The 19,395-nt window shown below is 40.8% G+C and overlaps 1 protein-coding gene across 5 annotated transcripts in view; it reads right to left on the reverse strand.

Annotated features, from left to right (window-relative positions):
- The window catches only part of RBMS3 (RNA binding motif single stranded interacting protein 3), a 453,407-nt gene that overhangs the window by 249,670 nt on the left and 184,342 nt on the right, over positions 1–19,395 (reverse strand). For all 5 annotated transcript variants that reach the window (XM_076331139.1, XM_076331137.1, XM_076331140.1 and 2 more), the window contains exon 4: positions 13,319–13,410. In XM_076331139.1, the coding sequence (XP_076187254.1) occupies positions 13,319–13,410 (92 nt within the window). The remainder of the gene's footprint in view (positions 1–13,318; positions 13,411–19,395) is intronic.

Here is a 19,395-nt window from a genome sequence, read left to right on the forward strand (position 1 = left end):
ATTTATAACTCAGGCCTATATTTCTCACCATTCTATCTTCATGTTAAAACTTTTTAGCAGTGAAATATCTGCATAGATAATATAAAGTTGTTGGAGGGTTGTTTTTTTTAAATAATCTTAAAGGTAATAAAAACCTGCCAACCCCAGGGAACCTAATCCTCGTTTCTTAAAGCATGAGAGATTTTATCACGATTGAAGTAAATGTTCCTTAGAGCAAAAATACCAAGATTTAATATGTTAGGAACTCATCTACCCACTACTGGCATTTTCTCATTTCCACTTTTCTTTGTGAAATGCAGCATTTTAGAAAGCATTTAAAGTTTAGAAACACACACGTTTAACTTATTTTCTATATCTCCTATTTAGCTTACTATATTTTTTGAATTATATACAGCTAGAAATTAAGCTATAGGACACCTGGCAAGACTTTTCTAGCACAAGTCAAGATACTGAGCTGTCACATTTACGGTGTTAAACAACAGCCAACCAGTTGATATAATCACTAAAGACAAGATAAAGAACAGACCTTTAGCTATGAACATTTGCAAACACTTGAAGGGTCACTTTAAAACTTGCACTTATAAAATATAACATCTGCATTTGACTCAAAACCTGGTAAAGCATTCTGAGATTTAACTTTAAGAGAGCAAATGAAATTTAACAGTTCAACATGCAAGATAATGCAGTTTATACACTTGCTAAAAATAAGAGTTTCTGCAGAGTTTGCAGAAAAAACTCGAAGAAATTCTGCAAAATCTAGGGGGCTCATCAATTGACTAAAAGGTAGTAAAAAATACCTATTAGGCAAGGTACTGCCCAACTAAGAGCTGGTACTACAGCACTGCAAAGACCCTCTCTGAAAAATAGTGTACAGCTCTGCTCAACCACATTCAAGAAAGATGGATTGGAAGTGGAAAACTTATAGAAAAGGGCTATTGATCAGTGGAATATCACAAGAAAACTGGTCTCTCCTAGAAGAGAGATTTTGCCTGCCTTGTGCAACATCCAGCCAGCTCAGATCCAAAATTAATGTAACTGCAACAGGATGGTTGGAAGTGTGTAGGAATATCCTAAAAAGAATGCGGTGTGTTTACAATAGCAAAAGGAAGGATGCAAATGGGATATCATTCTGGTTTAGAAATGCTTCATGTGGATCGACAGAGGTGGAAAAGACTGAAGTGAAAAGACTGCATTTGCATAGGAACAAAGGGGGATGGCATAGAAGGAAAGACATTTGTGAAGGGCAAGATCACTGAAAAATTTCCAAAATATTAAGTGAAAGACTAACACATAAGGGGTGATCAAAGAAATACCAGCAAACAGGCAATAAATAGTATTTACAGGTATCGCTCAATGCCTGAGGTGATCTATGGACCGTTAAGACCAGGTGACATGAGAGGGCTGTGTTTTGTGAGAGATTTTCATCACAGTATAAAGTGTTTCAGGTCTCAGCTACTACAAATTCAAAAGACCTCTGACCAAAGAAACGAAGAAACCTTTAGTAAAATCCAGTATAAAGGATAAGGTACTAGATGATGCTCCCAGGAGGAAAGTGCCTAAGTTGCTACTTTGTCAGACCGTGTCCTTTAGGTAAGCCTGTACCAGGCTTCCCAGATGTCTTGCGATCAAAGAGAGCCAGTACAGTAGTCACTTACAGGAGTGTAGAGAGGTACCCTGGTAACTAACCTAATTGCTGACTGATATAAAATGTCCAGCCTCCTCAACGTACTCCCGTAAGCCAATCTGGAAATTACTTATACACTCAAGAGAAGTGAATAGCATGCAACAGCGCACTCATGCAAGGTTAAACTATTTATTTGAACTTCAAGCAAAGCAGAGCAGAGTCTATCCAACACTCCTTTTGAACGTAGAAAGCCTGAGTTCAAGAAGAATTAGAAGATTGATCATATGAGAAGTAAGCCATTATGTATTTCAGCTAATGAAATGTTTATTCTGAAAGGGAAACATTTCCATTACCGTAGGCCCAGCAGCACCAGGAGAGAGGGCAAGGCAGCAAGACCTCGGCAACCCCATTACAGCCAGTTTTCCACCTGGTTTGGAGCGGTTCTAGCTCCTTTACCAAACCCACAATGATACTATTTGAAATGTGCTGTACAGTAGGAAGGTGGTCTGATGTGAATTAGGTCACGCTATTAGCGATAGGTGACCTTTCACTGATGAACAGTTTTTAAGCAAGGGAAAAGATTTTTTTGGAAGTTAAGACACTGCAAAGACCCTCCCCCTGCACGGACTCCACATGCTGTTTTATGCTGCATCGCTATAATAAAGCAACGCAGCCATATAAATGGTCCTGGTGTTCCATAACAAGCTATAATTGGAGTAGGTGACTAGGAAAATTTTTAGATAAATGGTGGGATCATAACCTTTTATGCAAAATGGACAAATAAGTTTCAGAAATATCTGGGAAACCCTGAGGCTGTGTAGCTCTACTTCAAGCCATAGGCACAATTAAAGCGGACAGTAAATCACTAAATCTCATCTCAGACTTTACAATTTTGTTGTTGTTTTGGTTTTTGCCAGTTTTTGCTGACAGATGGAAAAAATACTGGCTGAATGTGACCAAGATTTAATTTACCTCCAATTTCCTTCCTATTCCTACAGCACATTCCTAAAAAACACACAGCATTTTATTCCCAGTGCTTAGAAGAATTACTAGTAAATAGCCGCACTCCAACACTACATACTATAAAAATACCACTGTAATACTTTTTGCTACTCATGAGAATTGCATTACATTAGAGAATTTTCTCAACAATATTTCTAAATGATCATCTATAAACGTGTGCATACATTTATATAAATATAGTTACTTGAATACTTATCAACTATGCCTTTCTTCAAGGTATCTTCTCTTTCTTTACCTATCAGCTGCATTTAAGAACCAAGAATGATTTAGCTGCATGAAGAAATGACATCTGAGTCACAGACTTCAGTGACAACTCTCAGAAAGGTATGTCCACTTGTTCTAAGGAATTCAAAGTCAAGCTTTCCAGCACCAAGCCTTAATTGTCACAACGCCAAAATTTTCTGACTTTAGAAATGAAGCATCTCATACTCCCTTTCTTCACTATTTCTTTTCCTTTTTGATTCTTGATAAAAAGAGCAAGATTGCAGATGATTGACGAGTGGTAATTATTGAACACACCCCGCTTTGTTACTTACTGGCACCCAAATAAGCAAAGTTATATCCATTATAACATGGGGAAAATATACCTCCTATCGAATATTATATCCATTCTAATTCTGTGTTCACCCAGGGGAGGTCCAACTTTTCCAACTACAAAAATGCATTTACAGCTGCTATCATCAAAGTTTTCATTGCTCTCCATAGTTTTTGAGACTGTGAAGTTATGAGGTGTAGTACAGGAAATAACTGTTGTACCTTCATTACTGCGGTGTAAAGGGGTGTCTTCAGTAGTTGTAAACGCCCCAGAGGTCCCCAGGACATACCCTTGTATAGGTTTCTTGGGAATCAAACAAAGACTCCTTCTGCCTACACAGCTAGAGAAACTAGCAATTTAGGGTCCCTAGGTTCTCCCATGTGTCCACCATTTTGGACTATGGCTTATAAAAGGGTAATTTTCCTCTGTGAGCACTAGGGAAAGCAGAACAGCATTAATATACATCCTTCCTAAAAAAGGATTCATCTGCACAGCATGAGATCTGCTGCAGTCCTTCTCTCCTTTTAGATATGAAGGCATGTGCTGCAGTGTTGCTGGTAACGTCATGCCCAAGCAGTGAGCGCAAGATAAAATGCACAGGGCTACTTACAGTAGTCCCTGGCAAAGGTAATGTCCTCAAGCCTGCTGACAGAATTGGCCAGACATTGATCCACCGGTGACATTAGTTTCAGGTATTGTTCAGCAATACGACAGACATTAATTTGATCTAAGATTTAAGGAAAGCTGAGATCAAACAATCTCGGAATTTAAGGCAGGCATTTATAATGCCTTATTTATACACAGATTTTTTTTTTGGGGGGTGGTATATTTCCTTTTGACACAACATTGAAAGTATGACCTCATACTTGGGGTTGTACGTTCTGCACTTGCTGTTTTAAAGGAATAGTTATGTTACTTTTTTTTAACACTTCAATTATTTCTGGGGTATGTTTTTCTAAAGCTGACAGTTCTTATCTAAAAATTGATCTTCCTAGATTTAATCAGCTATGTGCATTTATCCTTGTACAAAATGAGGTATGCCTTACAAAATATCCGATATCAGCCAAATGTACCCTTCCTCTGTGTGTCCATTTTCCCGTTTCCCAGGCTGCAGCCCTACACAGCATCAGCAATACTCAACTCATGTCCAGCATATTGATATAAAATGACCCTCTAAGCTTCCTATCAGCTGTGCTCTCGCATTACAAAAACACTTTACCATGCTTCATGTTCATTACTTAGCAACTGCTCCTTGCTTCTAAGAACCGCATCCTTATTTACGCATGCACAACCTGACCTATCTTTCTTAAAAGCGGAAAAAGAACAGGGATTAAGGGAAGCTATGATTGCATTTTATAAAATTGTAAGTGGCATGAAAAAGATTCATAGGGAACAAGAGCCTTCTGCCTCTTCCAATACAAGAATTAGCAGGCAATCAATTAAATCAACATTGCAGGTCTGGAGCAAGCAAAGGAGATGGTTCTTCGAAGAACATATAGTTAAACTGAAGAATTTCTTATGGCTGCATGTTGTGCTGCCAAAATTTTAAATGCAAAAAAGGCAGGATAAATTCTTTATTTGGGGGTGGGGAGGCAGTTCTACAGAAGGCTGTTCAAGACAAGCTCAGGAAACCCCAAATCGCAAATTGCTGGTGGTTAGGAGAGCACTCTGGGGAAGTATCCTCAGATGCTTGCCTGGTTCTTGTACTCCTCTGTTGGCAAGTGCTATAGCGTACTATCAGAAAGAGAATCAGATGTCAGGGAGACCTTTCTTCTGGCTCGATATGGACGGGTTTACATTCTTATATCACTTACATGTATTTTGATTACATCAAAGTTAGTCTAATGTGACTGCAAATAGACTTCAATCCTTCATATCATCATAACCTCCCTTTCTGAGCACAAATAGATAAAGGGAAAGTCCAAGGACTAAAAAATTCAATGAGCTGCCATCATGACTCAGTTTGTTGTATGTATCATGAGGAGAGCCTAATCTGATAATTTTATACAATGGAAAAATAGAGGGTTTTTTCCAGCGACAAAAATTATCATTCATTACTGAACAAAATCACATCTAAACCTAAATTTATTTAGATTACAGCCAAACCACTCAGACACGTCGGTTGAATGGAAGACATTAATTAATAAGGAAATAACAAGCAGAGTATTCACTAATACAGTAACATTCAGATGTTCCGAGAGGGGTGCATATGTGCACAGGGAATATCTATGCATATTACTAGTAGATTTGTGTTTACTGGCAGAATACGCACCTGTGTATTTCCAGACTGATGAGTTGTTACACAGGCACTCACATCAACTCAGAAGAAATGCTACTGAAGTTTGCACACCTGCTTTCCAAATCAAACAAAATAATCTGAAAGTGGCCTGATTTTCACACAAATCGCATTGCTTTGTGGAATCTGTGTCTCTGTCCAGCTAAGTGGTACCCCAAAAAGCATGCACATATCCTCCTGCTGGTGGTTATGTGAATCGTCATCTCCTCCTCCTCCTGAGGAAGCATGCTAGATACAATGATTTTTTGTTTCTCACCTTACAAAAGCATTGTCCTCATGCTGAGCTACAGGAGAACATGATTAAATGATAAGTCACTGAAAGAAGGGCTACGTCCATTTTCTACCACAGTAATATTTTCTAAAACCACAGGGTTTTGATCATTTCAGAGTGCACTGGGTTTTTCCTGGTGAGTAAAGATGTGCTTACTGAATTTAGAACATAGTTTCTCTCAGTCTGAACTGCAGATTCCCAAGCTGCATAGTTGTGGTCGGATAAACTCCTCCGTGGGGCGTTTGGAGTTTCCTGAGTATGGAGGGTAAAAAGAATTAATCTGACTCCAGTGTTTAACTCATTTGCAGGACTCAGATTTCCTGTTCTGAAAACATAAAGGGTTTGCAAAGAGTGCGTAAGAGCTTCCAAGATGTATAGCTATGTGAGTGCTAAAGATAGGGAGCCCCATTCTTCTCTCCAGCTTAAATTGCCAAAGCTCTGTGGATTTCAGCTGTATTATTACCAATTCAAATGTGTTCCAAGTCAGAGGAAAGTCAAGAACAATGTGTATTTATGAAAAAAGGCCAATTCTTGTTTGGCTGAAGTTCATAACCTGAAAAGAACCCAGTAATTCCATTATTCTCCAGCCTAAAAGTTGGCTACATCTTTCACTTATCAGCATCTGTTCTGTGGTGCAGGGCATTAGTAGCATGGAGGTAGATATATTTACTGATTATTTACATTGCAATTTTCAAAGGCAGAGGAATGTTTTAATCTTAGATGAAGTTACAGTATGAAAAAAATCAAGTCAATCTAGAAACTAAAGCAGTGCTTGAAAAGGGAAGTAAAATACCATGGCAAGGTCTATTTGAGGTGATAGCTAGAGAATAAACATGATTGTATGTGCCGTAAGATTTTCTAAGCTAACTTAGTGGTTAAGAAAGGTGCTGAGCTAAGATTTTTGGGAACAAAGGAACATAGCACTGACCTAATTCCTCTCCATTAATCAACAGTAAAGTCCCATTCACTTCTAGAGAGTAGAATTATGCTAAGTTAAGCACTTCTGAAAACGCCCAAAGAAATTTTTGTGTATAAATTTGGCAGGTGTGGTACAAGCACTGCCGATGCACACTCCCTTTCATACTGACCTACATGTTTTTAGGAGTAATACATGCAAGTCTGAAAAGACAGTTGGATTTTAATATCCCCAGGATTACCTGATGTTCTTCTTTCAAGAATGGCTCCAGCTAATGCATTCTATGTTGGCTTGTGAACGTGCATCTAAAAGCAGGAACAGGATCATAAGCTCATTTCACATTGGCTACCATATAGTTCTCAGGTAGAAGCGTGAAATTTTCCAGGCTAGATGAGGCTATGAAGTCCTTCCATTAGGGTCATGTATCTTCACTATCACCCCAATCCATCACATTAGCTGTTTCTTACAAAGCTGCTCACTGCTTTAGTCTTGATTGTCTAGAAAGCTCATAAGACACAATCATCTGCTACTGCAGATCATCTGAGATTTAAAGTTAGCACTTTGCTATGGCACATCTGTGATTTGAATCCTGAATTGAGAGTGTTTCATCTGGTAAAAAAACTTCCAGGTTTAGAAAGGCGTATCTTCCTAAGATATTTTGTGATAAAACCTGATACAAAGAAATAATTTAGCATCTCTTCAATGCCTTTACTTCATCAATCACTATCCTTTAAAGAATGAAAAAACATCCTGTATTTACAAAACCTGCATTTAAGGGCCAGCTCCAGCTGGGAAACTACAATTCCCCATTATAAGAGTGAAAGACAGTTTATGCAAAACAACACAGGTAAACAGGCAGGAGAGGATGAGGAGGGCATGGCTTTGATAAGCAGCACTATATGAAACTGTTGGGCTTGTGGTTATTGCTTCTGCAGGACTCCTTTGGTATGGTTGAATTGGTAAAAGACATCAAAGGAGAGAGACACTGGCACCCATAATTTACAGATCTAAACCGAACCACCTTTCACTTCCTCCCAGCTATAATTTTTCATTGCCATTTAACCCAGGATCGTTATCGATTCAGGTCAGCATTGGTCAGTCAGCATGTACCGTGCATAAACACAGGGAGAGACAGTTAACATTTTAGGAAGATAAGAGGAGTGTTCACTGCAGAGTGCTCCACACACATACACACAGTTGTGCCAAATGTCTCTGACAACTGGTGAAGCAGCAGCCCACGCCTGGCTGTGCAATTTGTTCGGAAACAACGCGGAAGGTGGCCAGCATCAGCACAGCCCAGTTCTCAGCCTCTCCTATGGTGCTGAGCACGCCGGGGTTCCCAGAGTCACCAACTCCTGTTCTAGCAGCAAATCAAGAAAATCATTTTAAAGAGCCAATACAAATATTTGACTTCATAGAACAGTTTGCTGGGGGTGGTGGTGGAAATCAGATAATTAAAGAACAGGATTAAAACGAAGCCTGACAATTTCAAAATTGAACTCTCAAAATCCTAGCGTCTTGGTTTGGTATCAGAAGGAAATTTAACTCAGTCAATAAGGCTGTTATCCACAAATATTGTCCAAAAAATGCAAACAACCAGTATCCTGAAGTTTGGTTAGCTAAAATCTGCAGACATTTCAATCATTAGAAATTAGAATTAAGAAACCACTTGTGGGATTCAGTGTATCAGATGCTCAGTGTGTAGGCCGTATTTCATATTTTGTAAGGATAGCATTTTTATTAAATATTTTCATGAACTTTTAAACTGCAAAATACAGAGAATTAAAATTTTCCATTTAAAATCTAGATTAAAAAAAAATTAGGAATAAGGGCTTTCACTGGAGAGTCTTTCCATTTTCTGCAGTTTCCATTTTAAGGAACAGCCCTTTAGAGTATTGGTATATGACAGAGAAAAAAGGGAAGTCATTTAAAAAGAAGAGAAAATGAAGCTGAAAAATGAGCAGGCAGAATGGACTTATTTGGTCAGCTGACTCATACCAGAGCAATTCCTGAAACCTACGCAAAAGCCTGGAAAAGAAAGAAGATTCTTCTGTGGGATTTCCTTTTCCTTGGTCCTTGGAGAAAAACTGTCTATTTAACTATAGAGCAACCAGTACCTCTGTACCTCTTCAGAAGCTCTTACGCTTGGCTCTGTTCTGTGGGAAACAGCTCCCTTTTATGTTTCACCTAGATGGTGATTACTCCCTGTATTTAAGCTTCTGCATGACAGAGATGAGAAAAATGTCACACAAGAAGCAAAATCACATTCTGTAATTCCCTTGTCGAGCAAAACAGATCACAGCCTATTGGCACAGTCCTTTTTCAGAACCAGCTCCTTCAGTGTGCCCTCTGCATGGCAATTACTGCAGCAGAGTAGTCAAGAGATGTTCCTTGGACTTAGACAACTGCCAATGGTAATTAAATATTTCTTCAATGTCCACATTTCTCACACAGGTGCTGACAATGTCTAAATGCATTATACATACAAAAGGAAAACCCAGAGAAGACACACATCATCAAATACATTTTTTAATCCATATAAATGCACTTGGAATAACAGCAGGATTGAAAACACCTTCTTGGTGAATGTGTTTGTTTCAACACTCTTGATGGCCTGCTAGATACTAAAGAAGCTATCATATACTCTCTGCAAGAACCTACGTTTGCGTGAACTTCCACTTTACATAATCTTACAGCAGACTAGAACTGGAAATAAAAGATGGTAGAGAGTACCCCAAAATGTCCGTGAAGGTATAAACTGATTGCACCGTCCACCAACTTCAAGCTGACAGAAGTTCAGACGCTCAAATTTATTTAGACAACAGACTTCTATTAATTCTTCAGGTGATTTAGACTCCTCGGCGTCATTAAAAGCTTACATATAAAGCAGATTAAGAAGTGTCCTCATGAATATGTAATTCTGGGTGAAGGACTTGCAAATCCCAAGAATAGATGTGGCTACAGATTTTATTAGAACATTGATAAGTTTTTCATGTGCACTATCTTCCTTGCCTACTTGTCTGAGCCAACTCCCATATTACTAAGACTCTCCTTATTAATTTTCCATGTTCTGTCTATAACATTTTTCTAGAAAATGCAGGCAAGGAGCAGATGGAAAAACCCAAACTGATGTATGAACCATGCACATAAGCATTGTCTTTTCTGTATCGTGTTTGTGTAGTCCCTAGCACAAAGAGACAAACAAATCAATAATTCCTGTGAGATTATCCAGTGGCATATCAGCTGTGCTGTTTTTAGTAGGAAAACAAAAACAAAAAACCACCTGGACTCTACGAGCCTGGACAAGCAGGCACTACATACATACAAACAAATCTGCAAGTCTGAGTTATTTCCAAAGGCAAGCAGGAAGCACATGGTAAAATAAGCCAGGCCAGCTGAGAAACCATCACTCAGCAGCTCCATAGCATTAATTCTTCTGAATAAATGAAATTGTTAATAAGCACTTTTGAAAATGATGGACGACAAAGATGTATTTCATTGGACACAGGACAGTGGCAGTAGTCAAAACTTCTGCTTTTGGTACCTGTGTGAGGGAAATGCTAAAGAGGCAAGGTGACAACACACGCACGTACAAGAGCCTCACGCAGATCTCACGTGGGTGGGAGGCTGTGAGGGTCCTTGTCCCACCAAGCAGGCAGCCGTCCATGGGCCCATGAGACCTCACCTCCCAGCTGCCACCACTACCTCTGCAGGCATAATACTGCTGCTCCTCTCCCTCAGCCGAATCCTCTCCTGACTACTTTACACCAGGCTGAACAGCATCCAAGAGAACAAGAAGAGAGATTCAAGCATGTTTAATGATGTTTTTCCCTGCGTAGGGTTACGGGTGTATTAGCCTTGACAGAACAAGTTTTCCAACAGTGATGGGACTTGGAGCACTGATCCACCAGAGTTTAACCTTCTTCCAGAGGCAGCACTCTGAAACAAAATCAGCCAAAAAGGTGTCCAAATGCTATAAAAATGAGGGAGGTGGCTGTATTTAAGCATCGATAAAATGAATATATTTTTCTCAAGTATCCACAAGATACTTCTGTGAGCCAAAATGGGTGGGGGTTCAGTTCTGCTTTTTGTTTTTCAAAGAAGATTCCTGGATTTCTATGAGAAAAATTATATTGTGTTAAAACTGAGAAAGAACTTCTCTTTCCGAGCAAGATTTCTCTCCAGGAAAACATCACAGACTATACCAACACTTCAGCATACTTTCTCTCGCTACTGGAGAAGGCCAGCACACAGCAAAAGCTGGTCAACGCCTCTTTCACCTTTATTCAAAAGCATCCACGACTGGACTCAGATTTTTTACATTCACTGAACACAGGTTACAGTCTTCTCCCGGGCGTCTACGCGGGGCAGTTTCACTGCTTTGCAATGCAGAACAAAAGATACAGGATACTGACCGTATTTTTTTAAAGGTATGGCATGCAAAAGGTTTAGGTAATTTCTTCACACTTACTCTTTTTTCTTTGATTTCACTTGACAGCAGCCACCATTCACCATTAATTAAAGCAGTTCTTGAAACAAAACTGCTCTGGATAAACTTACAGAAGCAGAGGCTAAATTATTCTCTTGCCCTCTTTCTTCAAACCTCTTATGACCCCTCACTGTTAATTCAGACACTGGCAGGTAACGTCTTTCAGTCCTGTTATGCAACTTGGCTTCCAACATGTGCAAGAACTAACATGTTTCTCCAGATAGATTTGCTTTCCCAGGCTCCTGCCTTCTCAGCAGTATGAGGTACTTTGTGTGGAATCGTCTCAATTTCCTTTGAATCCCCATTTTTCTAAATAGTTTTATTTTTTTCAGAGATAGGAAAAGTCAGTTGTATATTTATCTTGAACTATCAAACGCACTAAAAAGAACCTATCTGGGATTCCAGGCACCACGGCTAAATAATAAAAATACAGTCAGCCTTATGCAAACAAATGTGTACACACCAGCCACCTCAAAATCATGCAAGGCAAAAAACTACTCCTGCCACAGATCCTCCAGAAAACAAACCTCAGTGGTTTTGGTACAGCCCTTCCCACTCTGCAAGCATCAGATTTTGCTTTTAGCCCCCAAAAGATTGGACAATCCAAAACACAGTTTTTAACCTTCTGTTTTGCTATTTCCACGCATGCAAGTGCTTAAATTGTTCATTGTTCTGAATCATGAGAATACCAAATATAGATTTATCTTTCAATCCTATCTTTAAATCTCTATTTTTAAATCTACAGCTTTACAGATTTATGTAGTTAGAGATTTACTCCTCTCCAGAAATGGCTATTTGATATCAGCCAGTAGGACAAAACATATCTCCTGTCTTTGGTTTCTTTTTCACAGCTTGACTAATGCGTCAAATTGCCTGTATTTTAACAAGAAGATGCAGTATATCTGAGAAATAATATAGCACAGTCCTTAGTAGGTGTTCACATTCTTCAGCTTGCCATCTTTTACCTATTTGAAGCAAGTATTTTCTATCGCCACATGTCAATAAAAACTAAGAGCCAATAAAACAGCATAGCTTGCATTGTGGGGCACTATTAAACAGAAATACATGGATACATCCAATTACTTTAAGGCACAATGAGTGTAATTCAGTAGAAGGCAAAAGAACCTAATTTACCACCAAGGATTTTTTTTTTCGTTTTAAAAAAAAATGTTTTTAATATGATATTGTTGAAAAACAAAGGTTTAAATCACCAGCATTCCTTTAAATGGGAATCTTCAGATTAAACTAATTGTTTATTAGTTGATTTGCCTCTGTTTTTGTAATTACCTGTTTGCTTTTACTGTTTGAGATTCTAGGCCGGCATCATTTCTGCAGAGACTGAATCAAGCAATATTAAGGGCTTTTTGTGATTCTAGGGCAAGGCATTTTTAAAGTACAAAGCAACAGCTATTTTTGCTGGCTGACACAGTCTAGAGCCCAAAGACACATGATTATGCCTTCAGAAAGGCAACAGCCAGAGCACATGACGGTCATTTACTATAACCCCCGTCTCCCTGTCAGCCCCCTTCCTTGGGGACAAAGGACAATTCCAGGACCAGAGTATCTAAGCTCACTGCGCTTGCTACGAGATCTACAGCATGGCTCCTGCAGCCTCTCTGAACAACAGACGCCAGTCACCTCCAGACAACCTCCAGCAACTATTCTTTCAGTAACCTGCTACACTTCCATTTACATCCTCAACATAAAAAGACAGGAGAAGCCAAACCGAGGCAGATCAAACAAACTTTCCTTATGTTCAGTCAATCACTCCCTCAGAGAAGTGACCAGGCACATCAGAAAAGAATAACAATTCCAAGGCAAAGGAACCAAATGAAGACAACTCTGAGGCAAAGAAAAGGCAACTCTTTCACACTGCAGTCGGCACAATGGCATTTCCAACCGCTCTGCCACTCCAGCGCTCTCCATCTTACAACCCTCTCCAGAGAGCGGGGCAGAGAGACACTATCAGAGCAGAATCCATCGCATGAGACACAGGTCTCAAAAGCACAGACAAACCACAGGATGAATAAGGCACTGGAGACGAAGGATGAAAAAAACATTGGAATAATCAATCCAAAAGCTTAAGAAAAACCCGAGTAGAACAAACTCTTGGAAATTTAACCCAACAGCTCAGATATTCCTGTAATAACACGGTTGCTCTTACCTTTGCCATCTGCGCCTGCACGCCATTTGCTTTGAGAGATGCTACTGCTTTCTGTGCTGCTGCTGGACTGTCAAAATCTACAAAACCATAACCTGAAACATAAACAGATAAATAGACATTTTCATTATTATCTATGTCTATGTGCATAGATAAAGATTTTATTTTTATAAAAGTCGTGGTTTCGGCTGGGATAGAGTTAATTTTCTTCCTAGTAGCTGGTACAGTGCTGTGTTTTGGATTTAGTATGAGAATAATGTTGATAACACACCGATGTTTTAGTTGTTGCTAAGTAGTGCTTACACTAAATCAAAGACTTTTCAGTTTCCCATGCTCTACCGACTGAGAAGGCTGGGGGTGCACAAGAAGCTGGGAGGGGACACAGCCAGGACAGCTGATCCCAACTGGCCAAAGGGATATTCCATACCATATGATGCCATGCTCAGTACAGAAACTGGGGGAAAGCTGGCCGGGGGGGCCGCTGCTTGGGGACGTTCGGCGTGATGGCGTTTGTCTTCCCAAGTAACGGTTAGGCGTGATGGAGGCCTGCTTTCCTGGAGATGGCTGAACATCTGCCTGCCCATGGGAAGTAGTGAATGAATTCCTTGTTTTGCTTTGCTTGCGTGCGCGGCTTTTGCTTTACCTATTAAACTGTCTTTATCTCAACCCACGAGTTTTCTCACTTTTACTCTTCTGATTCTCTCCCCCATCCCACCGGGGGCGAGTGACCAAGCAGCTGTGTGGGGCTTAGTTGCCGGTTGGGGTTAAACCACGACAATAAAGAAGGAAACCCTTTCTATTCTCTCACATTGTCTCATAGTCTTCCAGTAGCACTACCACTACCACCAGCCATCACACCTCTATTTCTCACACCTTTCCTCCTGAACCTAGTGGGGTTTAAGGAAATGCAATGACCTGAAGCTTCAAAGTGCAGGAAGGTATGCAGTAGAAGGAGAAAGGCGGCAGCTCTTTGCCTGTCCTAACAGATCAAAGGTCCCTGGCAGCAGGAGGGCACACGCTCATGGAGCTCTGGTGCTCTGCCCCACCTCTTCCGTAAGAGGAGGCAGCAGGATGGCCCTCCCTGGGACACAAAGCTACAGCTTGCCATGGCTGGTTTCATGAGAAAACACCACCCTTTCCCTGTCCCTTGAACCCATACGAGGATTAAGCTTCAGAAGAGGAAGGTAGCGGGTCTCTGCGGCAGGCTGGGGCCATCTGTGTAGGGGCAGGGAGCGCAGTCTTCCAGCAGGTGGGAGCAATTAAGGGAGAAATTGCAACCTGCGCTCTACAAGTGACTGCCAGATAGCTCTAGAAGATGGTAAGATAATAAAGTCGCAGCCTGGTTAAACCACATCTCTTTCATGTCGCTACCCTCTCTGCTGGAACAAGGGCCAGGTCCCTACCAGGAACTGCTTCAGGGTATCATCTGAACAGCAGCTTAGTGAGGTTGGATCTTAGGGATTGGCAAGGGATCATCATCTGCTTTTAAGTGGCTTTCCTACTCCCAGTATTTGCATTAGTTTAGTTTATTAATCAGCCAGTCACTTCCTATTTTCTCTTCTTTCCTCTCCATTTTTTCTTCCTTTAACCAGCAAGACTGGTATGTTCAAGGAAGCTCAGGGCTGTTAAGCCCCTACTGGATATCAACAACTCTGGAAGTATTTTTATTTTCCTAAAGATACAAAGGAGGGCAAAGAGGACAAGGAATGGACTTTTCACAACTTCTAAGCACTGAGCTATCTCTGATCTTCAACAGCATTCAAATGTCTTGCTCATAAAGACTTCAACAGATTTAGGAAGATTTAAAAATCTCGCCAAGCACCTATTTAGGCAGCTGCGTATATTTCACAATCCAGCCAGGGAAAACCCCAGCCTACATCTTATTAAGCAATTACAGCACAGGTAGGCACGTGCTGCTCGGACAAGCTGTGGCCAGGGGCCACCTCTTTGGCATCTCCCTGGGAAGCCACATGGACAAAACTGAACCGCCTGAAAGCTTTAATAATATTAGCACAAGCATATTTATAGCATAGCAGCTCCTTTGCAGACATCTCCATTTACTAGGTCAATACACATCATACAGGAGGCAACCACAGATATGCTTTCCTGCCGTATCCATTTTTATTTCTTTTGCCAGCCTTTCTTCCTGCTCCTGGGAGGCCCTTATTGCCTTCCTCTCTGCACCAAATCTAGGTATAAGAGTGCGTGCTTGCGATCACCTTGCCCCCCAAGTTATAAACGTCTCTTTATTATTATTTTGGTATGCATGCATTACTCAAAGCAGGGGTTAGTCCAATGATGAAAGAATTTTGTGCACATGGACTTTTTTGCTTTATTGGCTTAAATCTCATTCACAAAGTTTTAAGAAAATGAAAAAGAAATAAGAAAAAAGAAACAGACAAAATTGTTAAAGAAACTGCTGACTTACTTAAAGAGTATGAAAAGCACTATTTTGATAACAAAGTTAAGATCTGAACCTTTCTGTTCTTTTCTTCCCTCAGTTTTCTGGGTTTTTGGGGGTTTGGGTGAATTTTTTGGTAGGGCATTACTACAAATTGAGGGAAAGCCTAGAAGAACTGTACACTGGGACAGCAGATCTAATAAACACCACCATGAAGAAGAGCACTGGAGTTTGGTCAACTTGGGGAGGTGGCCCAGACTCCCCCATTTGATTTTCCTTTTTTATTGCTACTGAGCATGCCATTTTTAAATCAGCTTGTTCTACCTCACATTTTGCTTTGCAGTGTTTTTGCTTTGCAGTGTTATCCAAGCTCTCTCTTCACTGCAGAGCGGCAGTGAAGCTGATGCTGCTTTGAATCAAAAAACATGCTACAAGAGAGCAAGAGTCCTCCCTGGATTTCTCCAATGCCTTTGCCCTTTGGGAGAGCAGCTTCTGGGAGGAAAGAGGAGATACAATTAGATGCAGCTTCCATCTTGCTAGATTAGAGACCCTGACAAGAAGCCAGAGCTGCCAAGTGGGAAACCTGAAATGCCTTGGGAAGTCATGGGATGGCTTGGCTCAAACACAGAGCAAATTATTTTTTTAGAATAGCAAGGTGCTCTTCTCAGTAGACTAAATTTCTTTTTATTTCTCACCATGTTCATGCCCAAAAACTAGGAGGCAAAAGTGCAAAAATAAGTTTTAATATTGGCATTAAAAACAGATAATAGAGTTAGATTTTTATATTTATCATCGGTGTACAGTGCAGGATTCATGTATGAAGTAATAGAAGGGAAATGATTTTTAATACGACTTTCTAGACAGCACGGTAAGTATTCACATCTAAGTTAGTATTGCTTGTAAATATAAACCAGAATGTGTAAGAATATTCCGGTGTTGTATTATAGAGATCAGGTACATCTAACATAGTGAATTATTGAAGATTAACATCAGTCCATAATATCTAAAACCATGAATAACTTCTAAACATTTATTCAATGAGCACAAGTGGCTATATAACCATATCAGAGATCCAGTGAGAGTCTCGAGACAAAAAACCCTTGCATCTTTAGCTGCCCATTATGCATTCTAGTATTACTACTCCCAGCCCCACTGCAAAGCTGCTCTTTTTCCTTCCCTCAAGTTCATTTTCATTCCACGTATCTTTTTCTGGCCCTCCCCCCTCCCGACACATCTCTCCACCACACACAGAACATCAGGACAAAATCACTCCATGGCTGAAAACCCGTCCAAAGAACATCAATCTGCCGCAAGGGAAGCCAAGTTCCCAGGCTGTTTCAGCATTCAAGTATCCTTACAAGAACCCTGCAATGCTATATAACAGAAAACCAGGCATGCTGCCTTTTTGTACAGTTTATGTTCTTCCATGTAGATGTTTATAGCCTATGTTGGTGACCTATAGTAACATATTTCATTTGTTTATAATCTCACTTCATTTTTTGGGGTCTCGGGCACTAACAAAGTAGCACTGGCTTTTTTGTTTGGGTTTTGGGGGGTTTTGTTTGGGTTTTTTTTGTTTTGTTTTACATACTTTTCAGGGTAGATCAAGTTTAGTCCCCACAGAAGCTAAAGCTGGGTCTTGGAACATCCCCTCCAGCTCTCCCCACAGCATAAATGAATCCCCAAACTCCCTGTGCCGAGTCCTTCCCTCCCGCCCAGGTTGGGGCTGGAGCGGGCGTAGGCTGCGCTCCCCTCTGGCCCCACCAGCAGAGCCGGGATGCTGTGGCTGCCCCTGGCAGGTACAGCACGGGCGGGTTTGGCTGCTCAGGCACCCATCCCTGCTCAGATAACTATTCCCTGGCTCCTCCTGAGAAAAGGCAGCAGACTGGCTGGAAGCATCTCCCGGGAGGGATTCAGACCAGGGTTTGCCAATCGGACGCTGCTGCTCTAAGAAAACGTCTACATTTCTTTTTTCTCTTTTAAAAACAAGTGCAAGCCCCACCAGCCCCACCCTCTCCTAGCCTCAAATTCCACAGCTTTTTTTTTTTTCTTCTTTTTTTTTGTGTGTGTGCACTGCCTCATAAACATTCTGGTCAATAGATTATACTTTTTTTCCCCCCCAGTTTTTGTGCAGAACATCATGAAAAACACACTCAGATTCTAAACCGGGATCTTCAGACTCTGCTCCCAAGAATCCATCACCACCACAGGAAACCAAAACCAAAACTATTTCCCCTTATTTCATAAAGCATCCTGCCCTTTTCCTTTAAGAGCTCCAAACACAAATAGGGAAAGCTGTGTTATCCCCTGCTGCTTCGAGAGACGCAGCACTAACTAACTTATCACTAATGTGAGCCCCTCAGCTCAAGTGTACTTACACTGAGCGTGACTTCAGCACTCCAATGCTACAAGTATTCCAGGATCCCGAGGTTTTTTTGTAGAATGACATATTACTAGTTTGTACGTGCAAACACACACACAAAAAACCCCAGACAAGACTACCTAGATTAATTGTTAAACCTTTCCTCTAAGAAATAAAATGCCTGCAATTTTGTTTTGGCCTGATGCCATTAGAGCTAAATAATTAAATTTAAGGAATAAAACCAGTGTTTTTGTACCTGTGGGGGAAAGAAAACAGCTAAGCATCAGCAAGCACAAGTTTATAGCTAGCTGCAATAAGTGCTACCCAAATACACTGGCAGACACTGAACATCTCCGTCTCCTATAACCTAAACGGCTGGGGGCCTCCCGGTCTCAGTTTCTCAGTTCCGTAATTAAGCTTGGCAGCAGGTTCAAATGAATTAAAACTGAATGTCACTATTTCCTCAACAAATCCCTCATCCTTGTTTTTTCTTACTTGTCAGGAGAAGACCAGCAGAACAGCAATTAGTGGTAAGCAGTGCAGTGAAAAAGAACCAAGTATACACTAATTAGGTCACTCGCCAAACACATTCATTTCATTGGCAGATTTAATCAATGTTTTCCTGAAATGTCTTAAATCTCCTATGCTAATTTAAAGTTTTGTTATTGTTGTTACTTTAAACACAGATGGGATGCCTGGAGATTTTCAATTGCTTTCCGCAAATCCATTTCAAAATAACAACCCCTCATATAGTATATCATCAAAATTTAGGCACAGGTTTTAGGAAATGGCCTCTAATTTTATGCCAACATTTTTGTGCCTGCACATACCTATGGGTGCAATTTTGTGGATTTAAGTAATTGCAGGTGTGTAGAGCTCTTAGACATCAAACTCTGAATTGCCCTGACTGATCAGGTACTTAAGGGTAATGCCAAATAATTTAAGGGACTGCCTGCCACTTGTGGTTCCCACAATTATCACAAAGCGCTGGAGCAGTGGCACCAGCAAAAGCGAGCTCCCAGTGGCGCACGTGGGCTTCACAGTCCACCTCTGGGCAGCTCCACTCGCGCAGTGATGGGAGCGAGGGCCTGGCTGCCCTTTTGGAGAGTTGAGGCAGCTGCTCTGCCACTGCTGAAAGCAGCATTAGTTACTGGAAGCGAATAGGAACAGAGGTTTCGGGGTACCCTGAAAGTTTGGTCCCCCAATTAGTACTTACAGCTAGCACACCATGGTGCTTTTTCGCATGGAAGACTTTCTCTGTCAGCAGATGTCATTGCTGATGCCATCAGAACGGGAGCTGTCACAGCTGCTGAACTA

The sequence above is a fragment of the Aptenodytes patagonicus genome, chromosome 2 (genome assembly GCF_965638725.1).
Source record: "Aptenodytes patagonicus chromosome 2, bAptPat1.pri.cur, whole genome shotgun sequence".
Lineage (NCBI taxonomy): Eukaryota > Metazoa > Chordata > Aves > Sphenisciformes > Spheniscidae > Aptenodytes > Aptenodytes patagonicus.